Here is a 16952-nt window from a genome sequence, read left to right as displayed (position 1 = left end):
GAGACAAGAGAGAGAGAGACAGGGAGAGACAGCCAGAGAGAGAGACAGAGAGAGACAGAGACAGAGAGAGAGAGAGATACACATATATATATATATATATATATATAGAGAGAGAGAGAGAGAGAGAGAGAGAGAGAGAGAGAGAGAGAGAGAGAGAGAGAGAGAGAGAGAGAGAGAGATACAGTTAGAGTTACATTTACAGTTACAGTTAGAGTGGGCTGGCTCTGGCTTTGGTGTGTGCGTGTGTTTGTGAGTCTGCTGTGTGTTTAACCATCACTCTGTTGTGTCTCTCTTACCCACCAGTCAGCCTAGAGAGTTTGCGGGGCCTAAGGGGGAGTGTGTCACCTGTCATCCAGAGTGTCAGCCGCAGGAAGGGAGGGACAGCTGTACTGGACCGGTACTCTCTCTCTCTTTCTCACTATCTTTCTGTCCCTCTTTCTCGCTCTCTCTAAATCCCTCTCTCTTTCTCTCTCAATCTGTCTCTTTCTCTCTCTCTCTCTCTAAATCTCTCTCTGTCTCTCTCTCTCTGTCTCTCTCGCTCACTCTCTCTCTCTCTGTCTCTCTCTCCCCCTTTCTCTCTCTCTCTCTCTCTCTCTCTCAATCTCTCTCTGTCTCTCTCGCTCTCTCTTTCTCTCTCTCTCAATCTCTCTCTCTCTCTCAAATTCATATTGTTTTATTGGCATGAAAAACATTGTGTAAATATTGCCAAAGCATCAATTTATACAATATACAGAGAGACCAGTTTATTAGATACTATTATTAGTTCGGACACCCCTTTTCCTCGGGGCATACATTCTACAAGGCGTGGTGTTCAAACGTTGCTTAATTGGTGTCAAGGGACCGAACGTCTGCCAGGAAAACATTCCCCACACCATTACATCACCGCCACCAGCCTGTACCGTTGGCACCAGGCAGGAGAGGACCATGGACTCATGCTGCTTACGCCAAATCCTGACTCTGCCATCGGCATGACGCAACAGGAACCAGGATTCAATGTTTTTCCATTCCTCAGTTGTCCAGTGTTGGTGATCACATGTCCACTAGAGCCACTTCTTCTTGTGTTTAGCTGATAGGAGTGGAACCCAGTGGGGTCGTCTGCTGCAATAGCCCATCCATGACAAGGACCGACGAGTTGTGTGTTCCGAGATGTCGTTCTGCACACCACTGTCTGTTTTCACCCACAGGACTGCCGCTGACTGGATGTCGCACCATTCTCTGTAAACCCTAGACACTATCGTGCGTGAAAAGCCCAGGAGGACGGCGGTTTCTGAGAAACTGGAACCTGCACGCCTGGCCCCGACGTTCATACCACGCTCAAAGTCGCTTAGGTCACTCGGTTGCCCATGCTAACGTAATTGAATGCCTCGATGCCTGTCTACCTGCTTTATACAGCAAGCCATGGCCACGTGACTCACTGTCTGTAGGAGCGAACCATTTTTGTGAATGCGAGGGTGTACCTAATTAACATTGTGATGAAAAATTTCTAAAATACTACATAACAATCTATTACAATAGTAATAATAATATTTGTTGAAATAACAACAATAGAATGACAACAGTGGATAGTAATAGAAACAATAATGGGAACAATAATAGTCTAAACATCTCTCTCTCAATCTCCCTAGCAACTAACCCCCAGTGCTACCTTCACCCATTCAGTTTATAAGTTAAAGGATGGAAATGATTACGGCCGCGGTCTAACACGTTGACGCTGTTCTTGGCTTTTCGTTCTCTCATTCCTCAGATGATTTGGTGTCTGAATTATTTTGTTAGGGTGGTAGTGAACTCAGTCATGTCCTCCCACTCTCACTCTGTTTTCACAGTGGTCTGTTGTGTTTTCTGGGATCTTCCTGTTGCTGGGGACAAACTGTTACGTGATAGGCATTTGTTTGCTTTTGGCTTATCAGTATTTCGCCCTAATCGTATGTGACATTGTATTTTAACTCTAAACGGGGATGACTCATTTGGTAGCTAACCCACTCACACACCTTTCCACATCGCATGCCCTGTGCGTGATGACATGTATCGCAATACAGTGGGAATAACGCCAAGCCAAACAGGGTGGACTAGTTCTTCCTCCTTCCATTTCTTTATTTGAAATCAACTCTGCAGTACATTGCCCATTAGATATCAGAAAACACATCAGCTTCTATTTTTTGATTTGACTGAGTGTCTAAGAATGAGTCATACGGAGACACATTTGCAGAAAGAGCGACGAAAATGTTTCACTGTTCATCAATATAGTAGCTTGTATGCCCTCTCTCCTCACAATGGTAACGGATTTCTCTCTCTCCTTCTTTCTCTCTCCCTCCCCCTCTCTCTCTCTTTCCTTCTTTCTCTGTCTCTCTTGTTTTTCTCTCTCTCCCCGTCTCTCAGGGGTCTGATGAGTGTACGGTGTGTTCCAGACTGAGAGACGGTCCTCACTGTGTGCCCTCCTGCCCCAGTGGGGTGAACGGAGAGAACGGGCAGTTCATCTTCAAATACCCCAACAAGGACAGCTACTGTGAGCCCTGCCATGTCAACTGCACACAGGGGTGCGTGTGTGTATGTGAGTGAGTGTGCGTGTGGGTGTGTGTGTGCATGCGTGTGTGCTGCTGCAGAGTAATGCTGTGCCTCTTGTTGCAGGTGCTCGGGTCCAGGATTGAGTGGCTGCATAGACAACACTAGACACGCCACTAGGTGAGTGTCTCCCCCTGCTGGAGGTTATATGAAAACACACCCCCCCCACTCAAACAAATCAAATGAAATTGTATTGGTCACATGCTCCGACTTTACAGTGAAATGCTTACTTACGAGCCCATTCCCAACAGTGCAGAGTTAAAAAGTAAGACAAATATTTGCTAAATAACACAATAAAAACAACAACGAGGCTATATACAAGGAGTACCTGTACGGAGTCAATGTGCAGGGGTATGAGGTAGTTAAGGTAATTGAGGTAATACAGTATGTACATCTGGGTAGGGGTAAAAGTGACTAGGCAATCAGGATATATAAAATGTGTGTGTGTGTGTGTGTGTGTGTGGCGTCAATATGCATGTGTTTGTATGTTTTTTGCGTGTGTGTGTGTGTGTGTGTGTGTGTGTGTGTGTGTGTGTGTGTGTGTGTGTGTGTGTGTGTGTGTGTGTGTGTGTGTGTGTGTGTGTGTGTGTTGGAGTGTCAGTGTAGTATGTGTGAGTGTGTGGGTAGAGTCTAGTGAGTGTACATAGAGCCAGTGCAAAAAAATGACGATAAAGAAATAAATGCCAATCTTTCTCCTGTAGCCCTCAGATCACAGGGATAGCGTTGGGAGTGCCGGCTGCCCTCATAGTCTGCCTGGCGTTGTTTGTGTTGGGCATGCTGTACCACCGTGGCCTGGCCATCCACAGGAAGAGAGCCATGAGGAGGTACCTGGAAAGTGGAGAGGTAAACTTCTTTGGGAACTACAGCAGCTTAAATGACAGTAATTTCTGCAGAGCTGAGAGAAATATTGGATGTACAGTATCAGGAAGTCTAATATAGACCCATTGTATCCAATGCACTTGTGCATTCATGTAATGTGAACTAGTGTGTTTGTGTGCTAATGTACTTGTGTCTCTGTGTGTGTGTGTGTGTGTGTGTGTGTGTGTGTGTGTGTGTGTGTGTGTGTGTGTGTGTGTGTGTGTGTGTGTGTGTGTGTGTGTGTGTGTGTGTGTGTGTGTGTGTGTTGCCAGAGTTTTGAGCCGCTGGGGCCAGGAGAGAAGGGAGCCAAGGTTCATGCCCGGATCCTGAGGGCCCCAGAGCTGAAAAAGGTCAAAGTCCTGGGCTCTGGAGTGTTTGGCACCGTACACAAAGGCCTGTGGATCCCTGAGGGAGACTCAGTGAAGATTCCTGTAGCCATAAAGACCATCCAGGACCGCACAGGCAGACAGACCTTCACCGAGATCACTGATGTAAGAACCACACGCTCTTAACACACCGACACTGAGTAACTATACTAACCTCTAGACGGAATGCACTAGAATCCCTTGTCACCAGATAAGTTTGTGTTACGGAGGTGGGTTTTATTGAAGACTAACCTTGCCTGAGACCTAAATGCTTGCGTTAGCTCCCTGAGGCTAATGCCTGGGCTTTAGCTCAGTGAGCTTACACAGTCTTGTGGCACTGTCTGATTCCCTCTCTCACTCTTGTGTGTGCTCCCGTGCAGCACATGTTGTCCATGGGCAGTCTGGACCACCCCTACATCGTCAGGCTCTTAGGTGTCTGCCCAGGTGCCAGTCTCCAGCTGGTCACCCAGCTCAGCAGCCAGGGGTCCTTACTGGAGCACATCAGGCAACACAAAGACAGCCTGGACCCGCAGAGACTGCTCAACTGGTGTGTGCAGATAGCTAAGGTAAGGTCACAGGGTCACAATCAATAAACAGTAGAACCCTTTTTGGTTCCAGGTCCTGTTCACCTCAAAGAACCCTTAATGAACTCCTTTAAAAACCCATTGGTGAAAACGTTCTACTTGGAACCAAAACGTTTTTTTTCTTACTATGGTACAGCAGAGAAAAAAAACCATTATGGTTCTATTATTGACTTTCTAGTCTTTCTTTTTGACTGTTATTATCAGGTCTCTATAATGAAGTCTTTGTGTGTCTTCTCTTCAGGGCATGTACTACCTAGAGGAGCACTGTATGGTGCACAGGAATCTGGCTGCGAGGAACGTGATGCTGAAAAGTGATTATTTCGTCCAGATTTCTGACTACGGCGTGGCTGACTTGCTCTATCCCGATGACAAGAAATATGTCTACAGTGACAGTAACAAGGTAATCAGGATTCAGGACTCATGAATCCTGAATTCACTGCTCCGTTCTCCGTAATTCATCTATCAAGATATAATATTTCACAAGTCGTTGTCCAATATAACAGACGGAATGAGCTTCCTGTCACACCTGCTCCCGCTCTTCCCCCCCTGGCGCTCGAGGGCGCCAGGCTCCCCAGCATTGCGCACTCCTGCCACAATCATTACGCACACCTGCTCCCCCCCCCAACCTGAAAGTTTTGTCACAAAAACTGTTGCGTTAAATAGAAAATGTGCTACTCTGGTCTTGGTACGTGCGTTCGAGCCAACAGCTTGCAGATGCACTGCAGGTAGGGTGGTCAACCTGATGACATTATTACGAATAAGAATGAGAATATTTTTATTGGTCAAACGGCAGTCAAGCATCGATCATCATGTCACCAGAATTAAACCCTCGATATTTATAGGAAAGGAACATCAAGATCACCATGCACTTTCACCACCCTGTGAAGTTCATCATAACTTATTTGATCTGTAGCCTAATAAACTGCTTGGTTTCCCTAGTCATATTGGGAGGACCACACACCATACCATCGCGTTTTCTTCTCGATATGATGGTTATTATATCAATATTTGCATATAAAGGCATTTCCACCGCCATTTCCAGCATCATACATTTTACCAACACAGAAAGATCTCACCATGTAGAACCAACAAATAATCTGAAACGTCCTGCTTCCATCACAGCTGTCGTGATATCTTTTTATATGGTATGGAAACGTGGTTTATGTTACTTCCAGACTCCCATAAACATAAAATGGATGGCCCTGGAGAGCATCCTGTTCCGAAGATACACTCATCAGAGTGATGTCTGGAGTTACGGTAAGACAGCATGATCGTCATTTTATAACATGTTTGTTTGTGTATGTACAGTGTGTTTGTCTGTCCGTCCGCCTGTCCATCCCTCTGCTGTCCATCCCATCCGTCTGTCATCATTATGCATCACCTGTCCCGTCTCCAGGAGTGACAGTGTGGGAGATGATGTCATTTGGGGCAGAGCCCTACGCCTCCATGCAGCCACAGGACGTGCCCAGTCTACTGGAGAAGGGAGAGCGTCTGTCCCAGCCCCACATCTGCACCATAGACGTGTACATGGTCATGGTTAAGTGTGAGTAACCGTACAAAGTAATGTACACACTATGCACATCCAACGACCGACACAACTGCCGTGGGATACGAGGAAAAATACCAGCACTCTTTTGAAATTCTCCTAACTTTATGGGTACGGTTTTAACCACAAACGATCTCCGTCAGAATATTAATAGTTGAAATGCTGTTATTAAAATGACATGTGTTCTCCTTCTTTTCCATTGGGTGACTAACACAAAACATACCTCTCACTCGGTGCTCTTTGACACACGCAAACAATCTCATACTCTTACAGTATATGCATGGTGCCAGCCGCTGCACCCAGCAACCTTGGACATTAAAAATCCTATTGTTTTCTATTACCAGGCTGGATGATTGACGAGAATATTCGACCAACCTTCAAAGAACTGGCCAATGACTTTATTCGCATGGCAAGAGACCCGCCTCGCTACCTTGTCATCAAGGTAAGGAAAAGATTACAGTACTATATTACTTTCCTGTCTGTACGCTATGGAAGTGATGTAGCATTTTCCCGGAAGTAGCCTTGTAGTTTTGAACTTTTGTAGGCTTTTTGAATTGTCTTTAAAATGGGCAGAAATGTAGCGCAATGGTCTTCAGCGTAAATACTTCATAAAATGTATCTGGTAGAAGTAAAGTCATCCACAAACACTAATATAATTGAATTGTACATATACAGTGGGATCTGGAGATAATGGATCATGTCGTTGTCGTGTGTGTAGGCGGCAGGAAAGTCAGGCGCAGGAGAAACCAACTTCGTGTAACTGGAGTAGTTTAATATTATAAAACAAACTCCAAAAAAACCAATGTAGATCAAATTAACATGGGTGAACATAACCGTCGCACACCTATACAACATTCACGAACACATAACCACAAACAATCTCCGACAAGGACATGAGAGGAAACAGAGGATTAAATACACAGCATGTAATTAATGGGATTGGAACCAGGTGTGTAGGAAGACAAGACAAAACCAATGGAAAATGAAAAATGGATCAATGATGGCTAGAAGACCGGTGACGTCGATCGCCGAGCTCCACCCGAGCAAGGAGGGACATCGACTTCGGCAGAAGTCGTGACAGATCATTTGATAAAGATGAGCAAAAAAGACTGAATAGAATAAATGATGCAAATACTGAGTTATATTGTATGCTCAGAAAAATTTGAAAATTACATAATTTTATACTAATATAATTGCTCAGAGAAAGAGATTTGGTTTCACGAGTAATAAAACAAAATGTAAAAGAGATGGGTGTCAATCATTTTGACCCCTCTGTTTTCAATACTCTAGCACCCTGCCCTTGCTACGACACTGAGCCTTTTTCAGAAATGTTTTATGAGATTGGAGAACACATTGGGAGGGCTCTTAGACCATTCCTCCATACAGAATATTTCCAGGTCCTTGATATCCTTCGTCTGTGCTGATGGACTGCCCTCTTCAATTCAAACCACAGGTTTTCAATGGGGTTCAAGTCCAAAGACTGAGATGGCCATTGCAAAATGTTGATTTTGTGGTCAATTAACCATTTCTTAGTGGATTTTGATGCCTGCTATGTGTTATTGTCTTGCTGAAAGAACCACTTGCGGATCTTCCAGGTTTCATAGGCAGCAGCCCCATAGAGATGATATGATGACTTAAAACAATGTAATGTACACTACAACTTAAATATTTTATTAAAGTAAAGTAATATGAATAAATGATGGTTAATAAGTGATAAGAAGTAATGGGAAGTCACTACCATCATGAGACTTTTATTAATTGTTTTATTCCAGATCCTTGATATCCTTTGTCTGTGCTTATGGACTGCCCTCTTCAATTCAAACCACAGGTTTTCAATGGGGTTCAAGTCCGGAGACTGAGATGGCCATTTCAAAATGATGATCTTGTGGTCACTTCTTTGTGGATTTTTTTTAAATAATAAAAAAAAAATGTTTACTCCGAATTTTGTGATGACGATCTTGTCTCATTGCTGCAGCTCCCCAACGGGCTCGGGAGAGGCGAAGGTCAAGTCATTCGTTCTCCGAAACTTGACCCACCAAACCGCGCTTCTTAACACCCGCTTAACCCGGAAGCCAACTGCAACAATGTGTTGGAGGAAACACTGATCAACTGACAACCGAAGTCAGCCTGAAGGCACCCGGCCTGCTAAACAAGGAGTTGCTAGAGCGTGATGAGCCAAGCCCCCCCCCCCCCCCCCCCCCCCCCAGCCAAACCCTCCCCTAACCCGGACGACGCTGGGCCAATTGTGCGCCACCCCATGGGACGCCCGGTCACGGCCGGTAATGACACAGGATCGAACCCCAGGCTGTAGTGACGCCGCAAAACTCTGCGATGCAAAGAAGGCGCCACTCGGGAGGCCTTCTTTGTGGATTTTGATTAGTACTTGGGGTTATTGTCTTGCTGGAAGATCCACTTGTGACCAAGTTTCAGCCTTCTGACAGCAGCAACAAGGTTTTTGGATAAAATGGCCTGGTACTGGGTAAAGTTCATGATGGCGTTGACCTTAACAAGGGCCCCAGGACCAGTGGAAGCAAAATAGCCCCATAACAGCAAAGATCCACCACCACATTTTACAGTAGGGATGAGGAACATTACATGACCAAAAGTATGTGGATACCTGCTTATTGAACATCTCATTCCAAAATCATGGGCATTAATATGGAGTTGGTCCCCCCTCTGCTGCTATAACAGCCTCCACTCTTCTGGGAAGGCTTTCCTCTAGATGTTGTAACATTGCTGAGGGGACTTCCATTCAGCCACAAGAGCATTGAGGTCGGACACTGATGTTGGGCGATAAGGCCTGGCTCGCAGTCGGTATTCCAATTCATCCCAAAGGTGTTTGATGGGGTTGCGGTAAGGGCTCTGTGCAGGCCAGTCAAGTTCATAAACACCAATCTCGACAAACCATTTTTGTATGGCCCTTCAGCATTGTCATGCTGAAACAGGGAAGAGCCATTCCCAAAATGTTGCCACAAAGTTTGAAGCACAGAATCGTCTAGAATGTCATTGTCTGCTGTAGCATTACGATTTCCCTTCACTGGAACTAAGGGGCCTAGCCCGAACCATGAAAAACAGCCAGAGACCATTTTTCCTCCTTCACCAAACTTTACAGTTGGCACTATGCATTGGGGCAGGTAGCGTTCTCCTGGCATCCGCCAACGCCAGATTTGTCCGTTGGACTGCCGGATGGTGAAACGTGATTCATCACTCCTGAGTACAATTGATGTGAGCTTTACACCACTCCAGCCAATGCTTGGCATTGAGCATTGTGATCTTAGGCTTGTGTGCGGCTGCTCGGCCATGGAGACTCTTTTCATGAAGCTCCCGACGAACAGTTCTTGTGCTTACGTTGCTTCCAGAGGCAGTTTGAAGTGTTGCAACTGAGGACAGACGATTTTTACGTGCTACATGCTTCAGCACTCGACGGTCCCGTTCTGTGAGCTTGTGTGGCCTACGACTTTGCGGCTGAGCCGTTGTTGCTCCTAGACGTTGGAAAGGTGGCATCCTATGACTGTGCCACGTTGAAAGTCACTGAGCTTTTCAGTAAGGATATTCTACTGCCAATGTTTGTCTATGGAGCTTGCATGGCTATCTGCTCGATTTTATACACCTGTCAGCAATGGGTGTGCCTGAAATAGCCAAATCCACTAATTTGAAGGCATGTCCACATACTTTTGTATATATAGTGTATTTTCTGCATATGCATTGTTCTTTTCAAGGCCAATACCATCATTGGTGTGCATGGCCAAAGACCTCTATTTTCATGTCATCTGACCATAACACCGCCTGGAGTTAAATGGCATTGGCACTTGAATTGGAACCAGTACTATAGTCAACTGCATTGAAAGATAAATACGGTATAGGCTACACAGGTTTATATTTAAATCAATTGAACTCTATTTTGCTTCTTTTTTACTTTTATCTTTATTTAACTAGGCAAGTCAGTTAAGAACAAATTCTTATTTACAATGACAGCCTACCTGGGCCAATTGTGCGCCACCCTATGGGTCTCCCAATCACGGGCCGGTTGTGATACAGCCTGGTCTGTAGTGACACCTCTAGCATTGAGATGAAGTGCGTCAGACCACTGCGCCACTCGGGAGCCCTTAAAATTTGCTAATAGTAGTCTGTAATTTGTGCCTAAATATATTTCATGATGTGTAATGACGTGTGCAGTTGTGTTCTAAATTTGTGATTTACTGCATTATTATAGGGTAAGTAGTTGTGCTGTGCGATTAGTGCTTTTTGATGTTGCTTTGATTTCAGTTTGATTATAAAAAAATAATCACTTCTTTTTTTTCAGTTTGAATTATTATAATTTTTTTAACATTAAATGGACTATGCATTACGTGGGTTGAATGCTGTAACAATGCAGAATGAAACAATTAATAAAAGTCTCATGATGGTAGTGACTTCCCATTACTTCTTATCACTTATTAACCATCATTTATTCATATTACTTTACTTTAATAAAATATTTAAGTTGTAGTGTACATTACATTGTTTTAAGTCATCATATCATCTCTATGGGGCTGCTGCCTATGAAACCTGGAAGATCCGCAAGTGGTTCTTTCAGCAAGACAATAACACATAGCAGGCATCAAAATCCACTAAGAAATGGTTAATTGACCACAAAATCAACATTTTGCAATGGCCATCTCAGTCTTTGGACTTGAACCCCATTGAAAACCTGTGGTCCATAAGCACAGACGAAGGATATCAAGGACCTGGAAATATTCTGTATGGAGGAATGGTCTAAGAGCCCTCCCAATGGGTTCTCCAATCTCATAAAACATTTCTGAAAAAGGCTCAATGTCTTTATCCTCACAAAGGGAGGGTACTGGAGTATTGAAAACATGGGATCCAATAATTATTATGATTTATTTATTTTTAACTTGTTAAACAAAATGTCTTTCTCTGAGCAATTTTATTAGTATAAAATAAAATAGTTGAAAAAAAACTGAAGCATACATTATACAGGTAAATAAAGGAAACACCAACATAAAGTGTCTTTAATAGGGCGTTGGGGCACCACGAGCCAGATCAGCTTCAATGCACCTTGGCATAGATTCCACAAGTGTCTGGAACTCTATTGGACGGATGCGACACCGTTCTTCCACGAGAAATTCCATAATTTGGTGTTTTGTTGATGGTGGTGGAAAATAATGTTTCAGGAATCGCTGCCACTCCATAATCTCCCATAAGTGTTCAATGGTTTACATTGTTTTCATGCTCATCAAACCCTTCAGTGACTGTCATCCTATGGGGGCATAGCCATGGTAGCCAAAATAGTGGCCTTCCCAGAATGTTTATACATGACCCTAAGCACAATGGGGTGTTAATTGCTTAATTAACTCAGGAACCACATCTGTGTGCAAGCACCTACTTTCAATATACTTTATATCCGTCATTTACTCAGGTATTTTCATTATTTTGGCAGTTACCTGTAGCTCAGTATTAGTATTATTTATTTTAGCAAGAGATCCAATAATTCCGGTCTCCACTTTATCTCAAATGACCGCATTTTTGATTAGGGGACTGAACCCGGAAGTATGACGTAATGCCTCGTCACTTTCATAGCGTATTCCAAGTCCCTGAGTGGCCCATTGACAGAAGTCATTGGGCTTGTTTGACATTGCAGCCGACAGTGCAGGCGGCTGCCGACTGACTGATCTACAAAGAATCTTGCGTCATAAATAACTATTCATTATTATTTTTAGATCAGTCAGTCAGTCACAATTTACCCATGATTTTTTTCACAATTGACGGTTTTGATCCTCTCGAACGTGGCCCTTATTAATGATGCTTTGCCTATAGGACAGAGGAGAGGCGGGGCCAGAAGAATCCCACCAACGGGGATCAGCGCTTGCCAATTTGGAAGCGGGCCTGGAGGACCAGGATGAAGAGGGATTGGAGGACGGTTTGGCCACACCTCCTCTCACCTTGTCCCCATCCAGGACTCTGTCTCGCTTGAGGATGAGCTCATATAGGGTACATCTTACTTACAGTATTCTGCACACATAACTTGAATTTCGGCACTAATCACTCATTGACATCTATTGAGTTACGCACGCAAATTTCTAGTCATAAAATGACAGTGGGAACTTTAACCACTCTCTCTCTCTCTCTCTCTCTCTCTCTCTCTCTTTGACCTCTCAGAGTTCCAGTGCGACCTCTCAGGCTGGACCAGTAGGGTACCTACCCATGACCCCCGGCCCCGGAGATAACCCCTGTCAGGTGAGACACCACAACTCATCACACATCACAGCTAAGGAGATCTTGATATTAGCACCGTCATCTCCTACCTTCGAAAAGCCAGACACCACTGGCCCTAACACATCACATCTTCAGGACAAGAGGTCGTGGCCTTATAATACAGCCAGACACCACTGGCCCTAACACATCACATCTTCAGGACAAGAGGTCGTGGCCTTATAATACAGCCAGACACCACTGGCCCTAACACATCACATCTTCAGGACAAGAGGTCGTGGCCTTATAATACAGCCAGACACCACTGGCCCTAACACATCACATCTTCAGGACAAGAGGTCGTGGCCTTATAATACAGCCAGACACCACTGGCCCTAACACATCACATCTTCAGGACAAGAGGTCGTGGCCTTATAATACAGCCAGACACCACTGGCCCTAACACATCACATCTTCAGGACAAGAGGTCGTGGCCTTATAATACAGCCAGACACCACTGGCCCTAACACATCACATCTTCAGGACCAGAGGTCGTGGCCTTATAATACAGCCAGACATATTTAGTTGCGAGCAATGAGTGGTGTGACTCCCCTTTGCCAAATGGCTTTGTTTAAATCAGTATTATAGCTAAACATTGCCAAAAGGCAATAACTGCTCTAGGAAGTTCAGACACGTTAAAAATATTGTTTTGGGTTCATCTCTATCCCACTGCCAGTCCCATTTGGTGGTGATATTTATGAAGATAATACGGTTGATGATGATGATTTTATGTAATGTTTTCCTCAAACTCTTCCATTGTGTGAACTTCTTACAGCTGTTCTCCCAGCGCTCTCGTCTGAACTCAGCTCGGACGCTGTCGGAGGGGTCAGAGGGCAGTGGCCTGGACAATGAGCTGGCGGAGGGAGTGTCACTGAGTGGCAGCCTGCGCAGGCAGCAGCTCAGGGCTGGCAGGGACAGTAGTGGCAGTAGTACCCACCACACCTCCACCACCATGGTGCATAGGAGCCAATCTGCAGTCTCAAAGTCACCCTCCTACAGGCCTGAGAAGGAGGAGGAGGAGGAGGAGGACCACTATGGATATGTACTGCCTGGAGTGTTGGGCACTCCTGAAAGAGGTGAGAGGGAGCGGTGACCCCTGGATGTGAAAGCTACACAGCAAATGGATGTGATGTTTTGAAATCGGTTTTGATGGAGTGATTCTAAGTTCTATTCTCTAATATCTGTTTTCTCCTTTCCATGGTAGATTCTCTCCTGTCTTGCTCACCCTCCAGAACTTCTCACCTAGGTAGAGCATCTCTCAGGGGCTCTAGGAGCTTTAAGAATCCACTGTCACCATTGGCAACCATCTCAGACCCCACCGAGGACTATGAGCTGATGACCAAACAGCCGTCCCCTCTGCCCCACTCCCCCAGAGTCACCTCTGTACAGATAGAAGGGCCTTCAACTGTCCTATGGAGTAAAACTTCTCCTCTGCCCTCCCCTACCTACAATACAGCACCCTCACCACTAGAGGGGGACTCACTGATGCAAGGGGACTCTCCAAGCACTGCAGCTGCTCTGAGGGGAAGCCAGAGGCCAGCAGAGGTCACTGACAGTTCTGTGGCTGTATCAGTAGAGGGAGAGGAGCTGCAGCCGCTGTCTGAGAGGCCTGACAGTGGAGCTGCTTTGTTTGGCAACCGAGGGGCCTCTCAGGGTCAGGGGAGGCCAGAGCAGGGGGCAGTAGTGGAGTATGAATACATGGACATCTGCAGCACCATGAACACCACAGACACAAAGAGACCCATCTTGGAGAGGCGTGAGAGCCGAGCAGCTGACTTGAGGAGGACAGTGGCAGAAGAACGAGAGAGAGAAGAAGGAAAGAGTCAAGACCTAGAGGAGGAAGAAAGGAAGGATGAGGAAGCTGGAGAGGAGGATGATGTTTACCAGTATACTAATAAACAACCCAGACTCCTCCGAGAGAGCAGCCGAGAGGTGGGGCCCAGCCCCAAGCCCAGCCTCCGCTCCAAACCCAGCCTCAGCCCCAAGCCCAGCCTCAGCCCCAAGCCCAGCCTCCTCCCCAAGCCCACTCTTAGCCCCAAGCCCAGCCTCAGCCCCAAGCCCAGCCTCAGCCCAAAACCCAGCTTCAGCCCCAGCCCTAACCCAAGGCCAGATGGCTCCACAGCTATGGTAGAGAGCCAGGTGGAGGAGTATGAAGAGATGGATGCCTTTGGAGGGGACTCCAGGGGCTCCCAGCGAGTGGACCACCAGGAGGCAGAGTACCAGAACCTCCCAGTCCTTGGGAAGGGGAGGGCCACCACAGCTGAGGTGGAGGGGGGTACGAGCACCAGGTGTGCCGGGCTGGGGGTGGAGGGGTACATCAAAGTGTGCTCCGGTGTGGGCGTGGTAGACCCAAGCAGCAACACATCGTTTGACAACCCTGACTACTGGCACAGCAGACTGTTCCTCAAGGCAGATGCTGTACGCACATAATGATGTGGACTGAGAAAACAACAACCATGATGATGCAAGCACAGACAAATATATTTGATATAGTCATGTATCAGGCTCTGGTGCAGCTCAACTGGTAATGTAGCGTTCTTTTAGCGCTACATTACTGGCTGAAGGTTTTTTTTTGTAATGTCGTGTATGTATTCTCAGTTAGTTTACATCATCTATCCAAACCTCATGAACCAAAGAAACATACAAAAAAAATGTCCTATGTAGCGTTGATGTTATCTATCCATTTATAGTGACATCACAGTCTTCAGAAATGTAACCAAGTCGGCAGCTCAACATCAAAGGATAGCCTAAACTGTCAATAAGTCAAAGGCAAATAGTGCAGGGAGAAATATATAGACATAGCATACAAAATGTACATAGACAGACATAGCATGTATACATAAAGCAGAAATAGGCGGCCAACGTACACACACTAATGCTGGATCAAATTCCTGTGTTTGCACTTCAACTTGAACCACTTCCTGGTGAAACCAATGTTTACCTACGTGGAACCTCGAGGTTCCATGGGTGAGGTCTGCCATGTAATGTAAATTTGTAGCTTATAGTTTGCTAAATGAAATGAAGTATTCTTGGTGAACATTTATGAATGAATTTTAGTCATGTATTGGCTATGTTATTGCAAGTGATTGGAGACGAGCACTGTTTTGTCAAAAAAATGTATACGTTTTCATGTAATATAATGTGAATTGCTGTCATGAAAAATTAATACTTATACATATAATTGTTTTACAACAGTTTGGAGTTTTGAATTTGATTGTGTGTGTGTGTCTGTACTTGAACAGAGCTATGCTCAATCATGAGGCATCAAAGCCAAAGGAACTGAATAATATTAAGAAATGCTATAGATGGAATGAAAGTAGTGTGGATAATCTAACAAAAAACACTTAGATAACAACAAATTCAATCGCTTCTAGACAATTTCCTGGACAAAATGTTTCACTGTAATAGTGACGGTGTAAACTTAGCACTAGAAAACCTAAACAGTATATTTGACCTCTTAACTTCCTATCAAATCTAAACATTTCAAGCAGACAACCTAAGAAATTTAATTACAGTGACAAATAGTTTTATGAAGAATGCAAAAACCTAAGAAAGAAATTAAGAAACCTGTCCAACCAAAAACAGAGACCCAGATAACCTGAGTCTACACCTTCACTATGGTGAATCACTAAAACAATGCAGAAATACACTACGGAAAAAGAAGGAACAGCACGTCAGAAATCAGCTTAATGTAATTGAAGAATCCATAGAATCTAACCACGTCTGGGAAAATTGGAAAACAAACTTGGAAAACAAACAACAACACGATAAAGCACTTCTCCAATCTTTTTGGCTCTATAACAAAGAACAAAGCAAAAACATATACTACATGATCAAATACAAATCTTAGAATCAACTATAAAAAGACTACCAGAACCCACTGGATTCTCCAAATACATTGAATGATCTACAGGACAAAATACAAACCCTCCAACCCAAAAAGGCCTGTGGGGTTGATGGTATGCTAAATTAAATGATAAAATATACAGACCACAAATTCCAATTGGCTATACTTAAACTCTCCTCAGCTCTGGCATATTCCCCAATATTTGGATCCAAGGACTCATCACCCTAATGCACAAAGTGGAGACAAATTTCACCCCAATAACTACAGTGGGTTATGCGTCAACAGCAACCATGGTAAAATTCTCTGCATTATCATTAACAGTAGACTTGCACATTTCCTCAGTGAAAACAAGGGACTGAGAAAATGTCAAATTGACTTTTTACCAAATTACCGTACGACAGACCACGTGTTCACGCTGCACACCCTAATTGACAAACAAACAAACAAACAAACCAAAACAAAGCAGTCTTCTCATGCTTTGTTGATTTCAAAAAAGCTTTCGACTCCATTTGGCATGAGGGCAAATTGATGGAAAGTGGTGTTGGGGGAAAAATATACAACATTATAAAATCCATGTACACAAACAACAATTGTGCGGTTAAAATGGGCAAAAAACACACACATTTCTTTCCACAGGGCCGGGAGGTGAGACAGGGATGCAGCTTAAGCCCCACCCTCTTCAACATATATATATCAACGAATTGGCGAGGGCACTAGAACAGACTGCAGCACCCGGTCTCACCCTACTATAATCTGATGTCAAATGTCTACTGTTTGCTGATGATCTGGTGCTTCTGTCCCGAACCAAAGAGGGCCTATAGCAGCATCTAGATCTTCTGCACAGATTCAGCCAGACCTGGGCCCTGACAGTAAATCTCAGTAAGACAAAAATAATGGTGTTCCAAAAAAGGTCTAGTTGCCAGGACCACGAATACAAATTC

General features: G+C 44.7%; 1 protein-coding gene across 1 annotated transcript in view; it reads left to right on the top strand.

The window, feature by feature from the left end:
• The window catches only part of LOC106567054 (receptor tyrosine-protein kinase erbB-3), a 32165-nt gene extending 16807 nt beyond the window's left edge, over nucleotides 1–15358 (top strand). Inside the window, exons 14-27 of the mRNA XM_014135888.3 lie at nucleotides 304–397; nucleotides 2377–2534; nucleotides 2626–2679; nucleotides 3261–3402; nucleotides 3690–3908; nucleotides 4163–4348; nucleotides 4608–4766; nucleotides 5542–5623; nucleotides 5763–5909; nucleotides 6257–6354; nucleotides 11730–11903; nucleotides 12072–12149; nucleotides 12940–13240; nucleotides 13369–15358. Coding sequence (XP_013991363.2) covers nucleotides 304–397; nucleotides 2377–2534; nucleotides 2626–2679; nucleotides 3261–3402; nucleotides 3690–3908; nucleotides 4163–4348; nucleotides 4608–4766; nucleotides 5542–5623; nucleotides 5763–5909; nucleotides 6257–6354; nucleotides 11730–11903; nucleotides 12072–12149; nucleotides 12940–13240; nucleotides 13369–14594 — 3118 coding nt within the window. The 3' untranslated portion in view covers nucleotides 14595–15358. The remainder of the gene's footprint in view (nucleotides 1–303; nucleotides 398–2376; nucleotides 2535–2625; nucleotides 2680–3260; nucleotides 3403–3689; nucleotides 3909–4162; nucleotides 4349–4607; nucleotides 4767–5541; nucleotides 5624–5762; nucleotides 5910–6256; nucleotides 6355–11729; nucleotides 11904–12071; nucleotides 12150–12939; nucleotides 13241–13368) is intronic.
• The last annotated feature ends 1594 nt before the right edge of the window (nucleotides 15359–16952 follow it).

This window comes from Salmo salar, chromosome 13 (assembly GCF_965601325.2).
Source record: "Salmo salar chromosome 13, fSalSal1, whole genome shotgun sequence".
In the NCBI taxonomy this organism is placed as follows: domain Eukaryota; kingdom Metazoa; phylum Chordata; class Actinopteri; order Salmoniformes; family Salmonidae; genus Salmo; species Salmo salar.
This window is presented reverse-complemented; position numbering and strand designations above follow the sequence as displayed.